The following is a 13,651-nucleotide window of genomic DNA, read 5'->3' on the forward strand; positions in this document are numbered from 1 at the left end:
CGCTGCTTCTAATTATGCTCTCAGCAAAGTTGTTTTTTTTGCGTTTACCTTTACCCACACATGCAAGCGATTATTCGGATGGAGCTAAGAAATAGCTTACGAAAGTGGCAGTGGCCAATAAAAGTGCGATCGAAACGACCCGGCCGGTCCCTTTGCGCTTTGTGTGGCGGGAACGGTTGGGTTCCGATTTACATAAAACACGTGGTAATAATCAATCGCTCTGGTACAGGTCCCCGTAACTAAGGCGCTCGAATATCGGTAACAGTTTTACACCTTGTGTAACCCATTGACACTGACCTTTAAAAGCGGGCAGCATTGTGGCTGGTAGACGGTAACGGAGATAGTAGACTCGCCCGCTCGACGCCGGTAATGACGCGGGTCCCTTCACAAGCCGGACGCATTATACACACTGTCTATCGACTTGGCTTATCTTCGGTTTCCTAGCAACCTCTAGCCAGCATGATCATAAATGATGGCTCAGAACAGCGGATTCGCCCAACCAATCTTGTGCCGGAAGCATTAGCCATGCTCACCTTTTGCCGGTGATCTCGCACCAAACCTGGTAGGGTCGTGCCTGGGCCTAAACCGAAAACCAAACCTTTCAGTTCCCGCGTTTGACCCCCGAGCACATGCTCTGGGGGTCAGGCCTGTCCTCCGCAGGTCAACGTACGGTGGTGCGGGTTTGGAAAGTTTGTGTGTTTTAATTTGATTACGCGTACGCATACCCCTACCCGCGTCCATACTAATCTATTTTGCATGAACGAAGGTGTTTTTTTTTTTCTTCAGCAAAACCCCCAAAACGCCGCTCAATTGACGGCGCCACACGGTCGCGAGCGATTTGGAAAACAATTGCGCCACCAGTTGCGCAATACCAGCGCGCGCGAAGAAACTTTTGCGGTTGTGTGATAGATAGTAAAAAATCATACCGTAATGAGGTGTTTGTTTGCAAAATGCAGCTTGGATTTGTTTTATTCTATCTAAAAGAAAAATCATTCGTTTTGTTTTTTTCCTCCATCCCCCCGTCGGCTACGTCTTGGGCGGCAACGCGTGCTTGCGCTTGATGCTGGGCACGTGCCGCAGATGGAAGTTGGCAATGTAGTCCGTGTTGATGCGCTGCACGCTGATCGCGAACGGTTCGGTCGGGTGAAAGATAAACGCCACCAGCCGGCGCAGCCCCGGATGGGGCGTGATCTGATGGCCCATCCCGGCGTAGATGCGAAACTTGAGCAGGCCCGAGTCGCGCGCATAGAACCGGATCGGAAACTCGGCGCACGCTTTCGGCCGCTCCATCGCCGACACCCACTTGTCGTCGTAGCTGAACAGGCCGAGGTCGAGGTACGGTGAGCTGGTGTAGCTCTGCGCACTGATCGGCAGCTGGGCGAGGATGCGCTTCGTTGCCTCCACCTCGCTGCCGCCGCGCGCACCAATGATCGTCTGCTTGAAGCGCGTGTGCAGCAACCGGCTGTACAGGTTGTTGCTCGGCGAGCAGGCAAACGGTGTCCGGTGGTTGTGCGACGCGTTCCGAAAGCTGTCGCAAAAGTGTTCGTACAGCTCGAGCAGCTGCGTCGACTGGTTGCTGTACACGGCGACGATCTGCATGTCCCAGATGTGGTACACCACGAACATCGAGTACTGGCTGTTCGGTTCGTGCGCCTTGAGCGTGACCACGTCCTCGTGCGCGTACTTGATCAGCAGCAGATCGTCGTCGAGCAGCTGCATCTTCCACATGCGCAGATCCTTGTACTCGTCGAACCGGCGGTAAAACTTGCGCAGCGCCAGCCCATCCTCCCCGCTGTCGACCTGCGCCTTGGCCTGCCGGAACAGAAACACCAGTATGCGGTGCTTCAGGCTGTTTATCGCCGGCTCGCGGAAGGCGCGGGGCGGCGGCGCACTGCCCCGCTCGGTCAGGAACGCGCTCGTGTAGTACCGCTCGTCCTCGCCGCTGCAAAACCGCCCGATCGTACGCTCGGGAAAGAACGTCCCGTCGGCAATCGAGAAGATGTACATCGACTGGTGGTGTATCGACAGGATCGCGAGCGTACTGTTGTACAGGTAGACGCCCTGGTTGTGCGACAGGATGATCTTGTCCACGCGAAAGTCTCGCGCGTGCGAGATGCGCCCAAAGTGCAGATCGATGATGTAGAGCGTGTAGTCCTCGAGCGGGCAGCCGGCCGTCGGTTTGATGACCTCGTTGTTCGTGTACAGCTCGTAGAAGTGGGGCCGGTTTTCCTCCGGTATGAACGAAGCGGCACCCACGATCACGTACCGGCCGTCGTTCGTGAACAGGCTGCACTCCCGGTTCAGATGCTTCTCGTGGTTCTCCAGATTGACCACGTGCTTCAGCTTGAACAGCTGGTCGAAAATCTTGCCCCGGATGACGCTGCTATGCCCGGGCTCGTAATCCACCATCAGCTCGGTGTCGTCCCAGCTGCTGAGCAGCTCGCCGGCCGCCGCACAGCCCTGATACTCGTAAATCTCCAGCGCCGCCTGGTCGGAGGAAAACGCGATCAGATACTTCCCGTCCGGGCTGAACTTTCGCAGATAGCACGGTGGCCGCTCCACATTGACGACGGTTAGGTTCGGGTACACGTTCTGGTACAGCTCGCGGATCGCGTGCCGCGGGGTACGATGTCGCTGGCCCGTCTCCCTACTCCTCAGCCGATGCACTATGTTTTGTGACCGTAGCCGGCGAAAGCGAATACGCTCGGTGCAAAAAGCGTCCGGTACGTTGTTGTGTACGTTCGGTTCCATGTCGAAGGGGTTCATTGGAAGCGTTCCCACACGCGTGCCAATACGATCGAGTGTGGACGGTGACACGCATCCAGCACGCAACAAAGGCTACCTCATAGATTAATCACACTATGTGGAGGATTTATCTCAACTACGCGAGCGGTACGTTTCGGTGCTATCCGACGTTCTGTTCCTATTTGTTTAGCGAGCCCTTTTTTCTATTTTCCGCCCGTCCGCTAGCACGAAGTAAACAAACAAACAAACCTTCCACATGACAGCTTACGCGCGTTTGACAGCAAAGCAGGCCGGTTTCATTTGTCAACAAACGAAGTTTTTTGCGCGGCAAAGCAAAACGTTCGACTTTTCCACTGTTTTCCTGCATTTCCCCGTGATCGTTCGGGATCGTTTATCTTTTTTTTTGTATTCAATTTTTGTGTGTTACGTGTCGGCAGTCAAGTTCCGTTGCCGGTTTGATTGTGTATTTGTGATGGTTTTTAAAATTGTGCATCGAACACATCTGGCAAACAAATCGAATCCAACGCCATGGAAGCTTACCTAAAGAAGCACTACGCGCAGGAAATCACTGATCTGCTAAATAACTCCGATGACTTGCAGCACGTGTCCATACATGTGAAGTATGAAGCATCTCCACTCGACCATGTACTGCCGTAGAAATGGCCACATCGCTTAATCCTGACCCTTTCATTTCCAGCCTTACGCAGCTGCAGCGCGAACAGCCGCAACTGTTTGCACGCATCTTTGAAGACACGCAGGCAGAACTGGCCCGCTGGAACGAATGTTTGCTCCGTGCGCAAAAGTCGCTCATCGAAGGCAATCTCTTCCTCGATCCGGGCTTCCAAGTCAAGGAAAACTGCCACGTGCGCTTCGTCAATGTGCCGGTGTCGCCGGCCGAGCTGCGGAAGACGGCCTACCCGAACAACGACAGCGTGGGACAGTTTCTGCAGGTAAAGGGCAGCGTGATACGCATGTCCTCGAGCCGGTTTCTGGAGTACAGGCGCGAGTACGCCTGCACGCGCTGCAAGCAGAAGGTGGTGATCGAGGCGGAGTACTGCAAATCGTACGTGTTCGAACCGCCCGGACCGTGCCCGAATGCTCGCGAGGCCGGCTGCCGTGGCCAGCTGCAGCCAGTGTCGGCCCAACCGCAGCCGGACCTGTGCCGTGACTATCAGGAGATCCGCATCCAGGAGATTATGAGCGAACGGAACGTGCCGGCATCGCTGGTGGTGACGCTCGAGGATGATCTCGTGGACAGCTGCCAGCCGGGAGATTGCGTGACCGTGTGCGGTCCGATCGAGCACCGGTGGAAGCCGCCCGCCGTTGGCCGCCGGACCGAGGTGACGATAGCGATGCGGGCGAACAGTGTGGCGCGGGAGGAAAGCAAAGCGAGCTGGGCCAAAGATTTGCCCGAACACTTGCTGTGCGTTCCGGCCGAGTGGCAGGAGGTGCTGCGCGAGATCGGTGAGCTGGCCGCGCGGGATCTGCTGGTGCAATCGATCGCACCCGCCATCCGTGGCATGTATCCGGTAAAGCTGGCCATCGCACTAGCGTTGGCCTCCTGCACGGAAAGGGTGGGCGATGGGGAGCAACAGGCCACGGTACGCGGACACTCCCATCTGTTGCTGGTCGGCGATCCGGGGCTGGCCAAATCGCAGCTGCTCAAGTACGCGTCCGAAATTGCCAGCCGGGCCGTGTACACCACCGGCATGGGCTGCTCCTCGGCGGGCTTAACGGCGGCCGCGGTGAAGGACGAAGGCGAATGGCAGCTGGAGGCCGGTGCGCTCGTTCTGGCCGACGGTGGCATCTGCTGTATCGACGAGTTCAATCTGATGCGCGAAACGGATAAGGCATCGATTCACGAAGCGATGGAGCAGCAAACGATCAGCGTGGCAAAGGCGGGCATGGTTTGCAAGCTCAGCACGCGGTGTGTCGTGCTGGCCGCGACCAATCCTAAAAATCTTTACACCATGTCCGACGGGCTGGGCAAGTCGGCGGAAAACATCGGCATCGGCGGCCCGCTGCTGTCCCGCTTCGATATGGTGATGATCCTGAAGGACATCCGGGCCGCCGATTGGGATGCGGACATTGCAAACCATCTGCTCGCGCAGGCCCTGCTGGACGAGGAGCGGGAGTGTTTCGAGGGAGAGGGCAACCGAACGGATCGGGTCGCACACTGGGAGCTGGAGAAGCTTCAGCTGCACTTTGCTGCCATCAAGGACTTTCATCCGCGCGTATCACCCGAAGCGAACGTGATTCTCGGTGCGTACTATAAAGCGTGTCGGTCGGATCCGTACCGTGATCCTACGCGCACGACCGTTCGGCTGCTGGACAGTTTGTTCCGTTTGGCGCAGGCACACGCGCGGCTGCTGCTGCGCAATGAGGTTACACCGATCGATGCGATCACGATCATTCAACTGATGGAGGCCAGCTGGGGCTTTGGCAAAATCGGTATACCGACGTACGATCTGATTAAGGCACAGCTGCCCCTTGGGCCCGAGCAGGGTACCATCGATCGACTGCTGGATGTGCTAAATCTGCATGGTGTGGTGCAGGATACGGCCACAGTGCGGCCGATCGATCCGAACATACTGCGACGCTATCATCGTGAACTGATCGAAAAGCAAAAGAGGAAGCAGCAATTAGAGCAGCGGGAGCAGAGTACTGATACTGGACGGATAGTTTCGGATGGTGATGATCGAAGTCAGCAAACGGTTTCGTCTACGTTGACCACGGTTGATGATTTTCGGGAGCAGCAGTTGAAAACTGTACCGCAGGTACCGCCGACCAGTTCGAAGTACGCACTCAACCCCAAGGCAAACTTTAAAAAGCTCCGCAAACAGACGACGGCGAAAGCAACATCCGAATCAAACTCGGAAGATTCTACCTCACGAGGAGCTAGAAAACGCAAACGTGCAACGAATGAGGTTGAGGAGGATTTGACGCTGAAGGCTCCGTTAGACGATACAGCACTAGGGAACTTACTTGGTTCGTTGAGAAAAAGTTTCGGTGGCTCCGAAGCGCAAGATCCAGCAGCTTCTGCTACTGAAATGCCAAAGACACAAACGCAAAGTAAAGATCTTTCGTTTAGTGCTCTACTGGATACGAGTCAAATATTTGAGGACGATGATGATGACTTCGAGGAAGCAACTATGAAATCATCTTCCCGTCCCATTCAATCACTGATTGACAAAACGATTGTTATGGAAAGGAACGAACCAAAAGATCATACTCACGATCTTTCGAGCTTCGCCTTATCCAAGCCTGAAAGTAGCAATCAGCGTGTTTCTACGCACCAAACAGAGCGCACAACACCCAATGGAAATGCTTCGTTCAGTGCTCTTTTAGAGCAAGCAAACTCTAGCAGAACGTTAGACGAAACCATTGATTTCGATGATGAGGAGCTGTTCGTTGCGTCAGAGACAACTAAGAGAGTAGCAAATGATCGTGCACCGCTAGACGACACTGTGCCGAACACGATCAGCGCAACGAGCATTAGCAGTAGTAGCTTTGGGACCAGTCGCACACAAGAAGATCTCTCTAACGTCCACTCTTTGTATCAATTAAAACGACCAAGTCAGCGCCAGTTGTCCACAGCCAGCCAGCGAACGACCCATGTGACGCAGCTTACTGAGCAGGATACAGAGGATCTGCTTAACTTCGAAATCGAACCTTCCGGTGAGTTTGCACTGCTGAGCGAATCTGCTGATGTGTCCGATGCGCCTCCGACTCCTTGCGTGCCGGGAGTACGAACACAAGCGCGCCAAAAGCTTCAACAGTTTGAATTTCAACCTAAGCGTGAGGCACGACCGGTGGACGATGACAGTGCGTACGAATCGATGGTTCGTGATAGAACGGTTAGGCAGCAGGAGCGTGGCACCCAGGAGCAGTGTACTACCTCCCAGTACAGTGGGCTAGCCGATGAGGATGTGGAGCTTAATCTATCCGACATTGAACTGTAAAGTAACGATGGGCTGTGATATTTATTGATAAGGTTGTGTTGTGTTTCTATCCACTCCCAGGTTGTATTGATATCGTGTTCTTTTACAATACAATTTACAATTCTATTGCGTTTTTTTGTTTGTTTCATTATGCACTTCGTCTTTCCCTTTAAACACTCTTTTCACGGTTGTCCGGAGAGCAATCGAAGAAGATGTGAAACTAAATTTATTATAAAAAAAAGTTGTTTGAAAAGATAACATGTTGTAATGATAAGTTGATATCTGTAGCATTGAAGGGATTCTTTCTAGAAATCTCTCCCAAAAGTGAGATGAAAATCGTTTTGCAGGAAACGTTAAGAAAATGTGTACTGTAGATTAAAGTAAAAATCTTCATTGAGTGATAGGTCTTCTAAACTCTTTCAACACCACAGAATAAAGAGTAGCTAACCGCTATGCAAAAGTGTTTACCTTGCGCTAATCCATGGTGTGACATTCTCTTAAAAGATGTAAAGAAATCATCCTGTTGCAGTACACAAACCCGACATTCACATGCTCGTACTGCTAACTCTTGCATTCTATGCTGCAGTCCTTAAGTGTTTGTAACAGTTCATTGCGTCTTGTTTTTTTTTAATTAAATCTCTATATTCTTCAACTGACGATCCTCCGCAGAAGCAAAATTCTTAGGTGTACCAAAATAGGTTCAGCCATTCAACCACACCACTAAAATGAACACATAATTTATATCCTGCTTTCCTCAAACCCGTGTTTGTTTGCCCGCGTAAATTCATTTGATCAGTAAACGATTCTATATTACAAAACCTACAAGAGCTTGCTGCTGCCGCCGGGAAAATGTGGTGCAATTGAAGAGTGTGTGTATAATTCCTTCTGCCAAGGTTGTGTTTGCATTTAACGCCCGACTTGGACACGAATTAAAATGGATTGTATGCCCGAGAAGATCGCGGATCTGGCTTTGTATGCCTATGCCTAATTGCTCTGTATGTATATTGAAATATAAAGATGCATCTTTAATAATATGTTCGCCAACTGCTGCTATCGATGTGTTTCCCAAATCGATTGTGATAAAATATCAATTTCACGGACTTAAATGATACACAAACCATGTTGCAATTGATGCAAATTACGAGCAGCGTGTACGCTTTGAGGCCATTATGCGCAAACCCATGCAGATCCAGTATTTCGTTCAAACATGTTCTAGTTAGCTGTTCGAATTATCCTTTCCAGTTTGCATGTACTAATAACTTTCGGTTGGCGTGGGAAATTGTATGCCTGGTGTATTTTGCCGCCTATGAGAGCTGCTGTAGATAGAAACTCGAACAATGGAAAACTCGATATACTCGTGGATGCATTTTATGGTGTCTTTTCCATCCGTAATTAGCTACTAGTGTACTGTAAACCGAACTAATTGTATTGTATACTAAATTTCATACCCTATTGCGCCCTGGATCGAACAACCCGCAAAAGTAGTACCCAGTCCCCTCACGGTGCAATGGAATCGAAAGGAGCCATGATTGAGCTAGAGCTAGAAACACGATCGCGGGAGGTACAGACAGTTCGATCGTGTTGCCTATTTATTAAATGTGGGATATCATTTTGCTATTAGATGCTAAAACCGGAGGACTGATTGTGAATGATGCTACCGTTTCTTTTTCTTTTTTTCATTTTCACCTCGCTTGCCCGGATGTGGGGCGCTTCACCTTTGCTTGAGTATGATAGGAGGACTTTTGAACAATCTGTGCGCATGGTTGCAAGTTGCTGCTATGCATTTCAAGGTGGATCAATTCTACAATTCACAAGTATTTCATTGCATTTCCTTTCCGTTTGATAAATAGTGAATTATAAAAACCGACAGATGCATCGTTGAAAGGCAATACAATCTTTCTCCACTTTTATCACCCTGGCCCAAAAAAGTTTTCCGATTGCATTGTGATGAATAAAATAAAAAGCCTGCATTCCGTTAAGAAGCCATCTGCCCACCGCACGCTATACACTTCCTTGGCTAAAGGAACCTTCCCACCCTGCCTGCCCACCATTACCTTTGTTGCGCGGGAACGTGCTATTGTGATCACTCTGGCCTTCGTACCGACACGAGGTGCATGCAAGATCGGACACTACCATCAAGCTGTTCACGAAACGGTACAGCTGTTCTTTTCGCTCGTGTTTCCATTATCTCGTTCGATCTGGGCAATCAGCAGGGAAAATACATCGGTCACGGACTGTGTAAAATAGAGATGGAACCAGATATTATCAAACGCTACCAACGGGGACACCCCGACGGCGAAGGGTGTTACCTCATTTTGTTTAGCGGAAGTTTCTAGGAACTGTGCTTTCCACGAATCAGCCAGCTTGCGGCCTTCCTCGGTAGGCACGGCCCGCTCCTGATGTAGATCCGTCTTGTTGCCGACCAGCACCACCGGGACGCTGAAAGCAAATACAACGAAAATCATTATTTCGTTCGTTCGCTCATTCGTTCGATCGTTCGTGTACGCACTATGCCTTTCCCATCATGTCCAGCAGCTTGTCGTAGATGATTTTTATCACCTCGAACGATCGCTGGCTGGTGATCGAGTAGACCAACACGTAGCCGTGGAAATCCATGCTATACTGGGCGGGGAAAATGCTGTACTCGTCCTGTCCGGCCGTATCGACTAATCGGATCTCATAGTCCGTCTGGTGGATGCGGGTTTTTTTCGTGAACGCTACAAGCACACGTCAAAATAAAGCAAACATGTAGAAAGATACCACGGGTTACTGGTTGATTGGGAAGTCACTTACTATTTTCTATGGTAGGATCGTACGAGTCGACGAATTGGCCTTCGACAAACTGTATGCTGAGGGAAGATTTTCCTGTAAAAGATACAATTTAGCACATTAATGGTACAATCAAGTATTGCTAGGAGACAATCAATCAATAAAAGATTTTAATTTTGATGAAGAAAAAATAATCAAACCCCAAACACTCAAAGGTCGATGATTCACGTTTCTAAGGGGACCGAATGTAGGTAACTAGATCGGGTTTGCTAGTTTCGTTGCCGCCACCACTGATGACGCACTGCCCACTTTCGCTTGGCTGGCGACAGAAAACCGGCGCTACCAGCGTGAAGGCGCTACCTTCACTATTTAATTACAGCATTGTTTGCACGGTGCCAGAACATACGAACGCTCGCTAACTTCCGCAACAACAATCCTTAGTGGCTGAAGTGAGTCCGATGTGCGGGGGAGGAGGACATGACATGCTGCAGCCGCACACTATTTTATGTTTCTTTGTGTAATTTTATCTTTGGCGCTGTCTCTCTACAATAAAAAAAATCAGCACCATTCGCGTGTGCCTCACCTTGTGTGTGTGTGTGTGTGTTTGTTTGTGTGTGGGTGTGGATGCGGGGAAAATATGGTATTTAGCGAGAAGAGAAAATAAATACTACCTACCTACGGAACGGTACCCCATCATAGCCACATTTCGCTGCTTGTACGTCATATTTGCTGTTTTTCAGCTCGATTCACCTCGATGGCTCTAGAATTGGACGATACACTCCGTTCGCACACCCGCGCACTTGTTCGCACCCTACACGGGGACGATGATCGATATGTCGGGGGGAGGTTGATCTGTAACGCTTGGCAGAAGCGGCACACAAAACACTCTTTTCGCAAAAAGCGACGAATTCGCTTCCGTGTTTCGACCCGGCCCGCGGATGGTAGCAGTCAAAACTTGTTCCCAACAAACGACCTAAAAGATGCAACGCAATAATCGAAAACAGAAAGGCGCATCCAGATCCGTACGGTGGGGGAGGGGTACACGTATAGCTAGCACGGGATTACTAAGGCAATTCTTTTCCCACCGTGTCTCACCACGATGGAACCGTGTCCTGTAAGGCGCTGGGCAAACGTTACGATAATGCGAGGTGGAGGTGGAGATTGATACACGATCAGGTACGAAGCGATTTCCGCAGCCACAGGCTTCTTCACCTTCGATCTTGCTTGCACGGCAATCGCAATTAGCACGCGAGCGGAGGAAACTCCCAGCTGACTTGTTGGTTTTTGTCGATAAGCAGGCACGGCACGGGGATGTTGTACAGCGCTGGTACTTCACTCACAATTCGAAACACGACCAGCCGACCGATGACCGACGACGATGATGCTTCTGCGCGCGTGTTGTACTCTTTTTTTGCGCGGCGTTTCAAGGGAGCAGAATTTATTTGGTGATGAAGATGGCAGATTTATCAGTCAAAAGGCGAACAAATCCGCGACGTACGCCAGAGGTTTGTGTTGGAACAGAATCTACGGATGTACCTGTGTGAGTGAAGGGGCGCAGTGGGTGCGTGTTTTGATTCCAGTGCTGCCAACGCGGATCGTCCGTCATGAGCGCCGTGTCAAACGACTGTCAAATTCAAACGAACCGTTTTGTATTTCAAAATCGTATTGTTCTTTCTTTTTTTTTTCAAAATTTGGCTATTCTTTGTTAATTTGATTTAGACAGTTTGATAATTTAATTGCTTCCGTATAATGTTATACAATCGTTCAATAGATAATAGAAATTCGTATAGATTTATTTTCAGAATCCGAGCGCTGGCAACACTTCTTTTGGCAAACATGAAGAAATTCATATCGGCTAAATAATTACATTACCCGATCAGTAAATGAAATTAAATGAAATCCACAATAACAATGCGGTAAAACTTTTATTTTAATAAGAAAAAAAAAAACAAGAAAATGTCGTCACATTGGGCCAACGTCTAAATGGTCTGATAACCGACCATTGTCACCTGCCAACCGTCGTCGAAATTTTCTAGATCCGTCTGGTTTGACGTTAGTTGAACTCCCCCGTCTCGCATCCTCGTTGGCGCATGTGATTTCTATCTCCGGCCAAAAAAAAAAAAAAGAATCTCAAACTCGATCAGCCGACTGTCGTACTCGGTGCACGCCAGTTCCGAATCGCCCGCCCGCAGCTCAGTCTCGCACGAGTTCTACCCGCAACTGAAAGGTCCGCCGCTGCAAATCGTTCGATAAGATGTTTGCCCGTGCCGTGAAAACTGCCGCCTGCCAGGGTGCGAAAAACTTTTCCACCACCAGCCAGGTAAGCAAGAGTTGGCACAATGCGCGTTTCGGCGTTTTTCATCAACCGATCCACAACCGCGTAGAGTGCTGGAAAATCCTAAGGTCACCTTTCCGCGCCTTGACATAATCGCGACCTTTCCCGAAGGCGTCGCAGGGTGGGACGGGGTTCCGGGGGGTATTCGCGTGGATGTGTGGATGTGTGAGTGGATTGTGCGCGTGAGACAAAATGGGCAAAGAATTTGCCAACATGTTTTAAGCGGCGGGGAAGGCAAATGTGTGTTTACGTAATATCGCAAATGGGGGGGGATTTTTTTCGGGCTAATGAGAAGTTGTTTCCCTTCGCCCACTCGCCTAGGTATTAAACTTATACGCACTTTCCTACCCACCTTCCTGATAAGAGATAAGCGAGATGGATAGTGGTTTAATGTGTTTTTCATACTTTTTTTTTGCAACAGAACAATGTTAAGGTGGCCGTTTGCGGTGCGTCCGGTGGTATCGGACAGCCGCTGTCGCTGCTGCTGAAGAACAGCCCGCTGGTGACGGAACTGTCGCTGTACGACATCGTCCACACGCCCGGTGTGGCCGCCGACCTGTCGCACATCGAAACCCAGTCGAAGGTGACCGGCTACAATGGGCCGGAAAATCTGGAGAAGGCCCTGAAGGGTGCCGACATCGTCATCATTCCGGCCGGTGTGCCCCGCAAGCCCGGCATGACCCGTGACGATCTGTTCAACACGAACGCGTCGATCGTGCGCGACCTGGCGGCCGGCTGCGCCAAGGCCTGCCCGAAAGCGCTGATCGGTATCATCTCGAACCCGGTCAACTCGACCGTACCGATCGCTTGCGACACGCTGCAGAAGGCGGGCGTGCTGGACCCGCGCCGTGTCTTCGGTGTCTCCACGCTGGATATTGTGCGCGCGAACACGTTCGTCGGTGAGGCAGCCGGTGTCGACCCGCAGAAGATGAGCGTTCCCGTCATCGGTGGCCATTCCGGTGTCACTATCATCCCGGTGCTGTCCCAGACGAAGCCGGGCGTGAACTTCCCGCAGGACAAGATCACCGCCCTGACCGAGCGCATCCAGGAGGCCGGTACGGAGGTGGTGAAGGCGAAGGCCGGTGCCGGTTCGGCCACGCTGTCGATGGCTTATGCCGGTGCCCGTTTCGCACTCGCGCTGGCCCGTGCCATGAACGGCGAGCAGAACGTGATCGAATGTGCGTATGTTCGATCGGACGTGACGGAGTCGAAGTACTTCGCGACCCCGCTGCTGCTCGGCAAGAATGGCCTGGAGAAGAACCTGGGACTGCCGAAGCTGAACGCTTACGAGCAGGAGCTGCTCAAGAAGGCCATCCCGGAGCTGAAGAAGAACATCCAGAAGGGAGAGGAGTTTGTTAAGAAGAACTAAGCTTTGAATGATGGAAGCAGACATACCTATTTTTGTTTGAAGGCCACTCGGAGGTGAAGGATAGCTACGTAGATTGGTTCTTGTAGAGCATTTGTCTAGCCTTCAACGCAAATCCATCGCGAACCAAAGTGTTTTCTTATCGGTTTCCCGCCATCAAACTCGTAGCTACAAGCGCCATTCATTCAGCAGCGGAAAACAAACCACAATACCCTCACGAATAACATAACAATAAAACCTGCGGCCAGTGAACAACAAATGCATACCGCGCTTTGAGTCGTGTGTATTTGCAATCAGTCTAGCAAACAACAATCCGGCATCGTGTGTAGACTTCGGCGCGAGACGCACGGGAACGCGTCTAAGCGAAATAAAGCGTAATTTATTTGGTACAAAACTAGCACACTTAATCCAAATGTGATGCGTGTTTTTTGTTGTTCTAGTGCAGCGATCGGAAAGAAAAGGATGATCGTCGGCAGCGTGCGTCATTCATGGCCA

At 50.9% G+C, this 13,651-nt stretch overlaps 4 protein-coding genes across 4 annotated transcripts; 2 read left to right on the forward strand and 2 right to left on the reverse strand.

The window, feature by feature from the left end:
* Positions 1 to 943: 943 nt before the first annotated feature.
* LOC121588794 (DET1 homolog) lies at positions 944 to 2,985 on the reverse strand. The gene has a single exon (XM_041907154.1). The coding sequence runs from the start codon at positions 2,764 to 2,766 to the stop codon at positions 1,027 to 1,029; it is 1,740 nt and encodes a 579-aa protein (XP_041763088.1). The 5' UTR covers positions 2,767 to 2,985; the 3' UTR covers positions 944 to 1,026.
* A 55-nt stretch (positions 2,986 to 3,040) lies between these two features.
* LOC121588792 (DNA helicase MCM9-like) lies at positions 3,041 to 6,974 on the forward strand. The gene is made up of 2 exons (XM_041907148.1): positions 3,041 to 3,365; positions 3,443 to 6,974. Exons 1-2 carry the CDS (start codon positions 3,274 to 3,276, stop codon positions 6,705 to 6,707), a joined length of 3,357 nt encoding a protein of 1,118 aa, XP_041763082.1. The 5' UTR covers positions 3,041 to 3,273; the 3' UTR covers positions 6,708 to 6,974.
* Positions 6,975 to 8,530: 1,556 nt separating this feature from the next.
* Positions 8,531 to 11,011, reverse strand: LOC121588797 (GTP-binding protein Rheb homolog). Its single transcript, XM_041907158.1, has 5 exons — positions 10,131 to 11,011; positions 9,480 to 9,551; positions 9,196 to 9,403; positions 8,996 to 9,125; positions 8,531 to 8,920 (listed from the first exon to the last, which is right to left on the reverse strand). Exons 1-5 carry the CDS (start codon positions 10,177 to 10,179, stop codon positions 8,831 to 8,833), a joined length of 549 nt encoding a protein of 182 aa, XP_041763092.1. The 5' UTR covers positions 10,180 to 11,011; the 3' UTR covers positions 8,531 to 8,830.
* A 507-nt stretch (positions 11,012 to 11,518) lies between these two features.
* Positions 11,519 to 13,563, forward strand: LOC121588796 (malate dehydrogenase, mitochondrial). The gene is made up of 2 exons (XM_041907157.1): positions 11,519 to 11,775; positions 12,212 to 13,563. The coding sequence occupies exons 1-2, from the start codon at positions 11,710 to 11,712 to the stop codon at positions 13,157 to 13,159; spliced, it is 1,014 nt and encodes a 337-aa protein (XP_041763091.1). The 5' UTR covers positions 11,519 to 11,709; the 3' UTR covers positions 13,160 to 13,563.
* Positions 13,564 to 13,651: the final 88 nt, after the last annotated feature.

Source organism: Anopheles merus, chromosome 2R (assembly GCF_017562075.2).
Source record: "Anopheles merus strain MAF chromosome 2R, AmerM5.1, whole genome shotgun sequence".
Taxonomy (NCBI): domain Eukaryota; kingdom Metazoa; phylum Arthropoda; class Insecta; order Diptera; family Culicidae; genus Anopheles; species Anopheles merus.

Bases quoted from the DNA above. Each gene is read 5' to 3' on its own strand.
- LOC121588792 (XM_041907148.1), top strand. From the start codon at position 3,274: ATGGAAGCTTACCTAAAGAAGCACTACGCGCAGGAAATCACTGATCTG. The intron at 3,366-3,442 runs GTATGAAGCATC...TTTCATTTCCAG, and splicing joins CACGTGTCCATACATGTGAA to CCTTACGCAGCTGCAGCGCG.
- LOC121588794 (XM_041907154.1), bottom strand. From the start codon at position 2,766: ATGAACCCCTTCGACATGGAACCGAACGTACACAACAACGTACCGGAC.
- LOC121588796 (XM_041907157.1), top strand. From the start codon at position 11,710: ATGTTTGCCCGTGCCGTGAAAACTGCCGCCTGCCAGGGTGCGAAAAAC. The intron at 11,776-12,211 runs GTAAGCAAGAGT...TTTTTGCAACAG, and splicing joins ACTTTTCCACCACCAGCCAG to AACAATGTTAAGGTGGCCGT.
- LOC121588797 (XM_041907158.1), bottom strand. From the start codon at position 10,179: ATGACGTACAAGCAGCGAAATGTGGCTATGATGGGGTACCGTTCCGTA. The intron at 9,126-9,195 runs GTGCGTACACGA...ATTTGCTTTCAG, and splicing joins GACATGATGGGAAAGGCATA to CGTCCCGGTGGTGCTGGTCG. The intron at 8,921-8,995 runs GTAACACCCTTC...TATTTTACACAG, and splicing joins CTTCCGCTAAACAAAATGAG to TCCGTGACCGATGTATTTTC.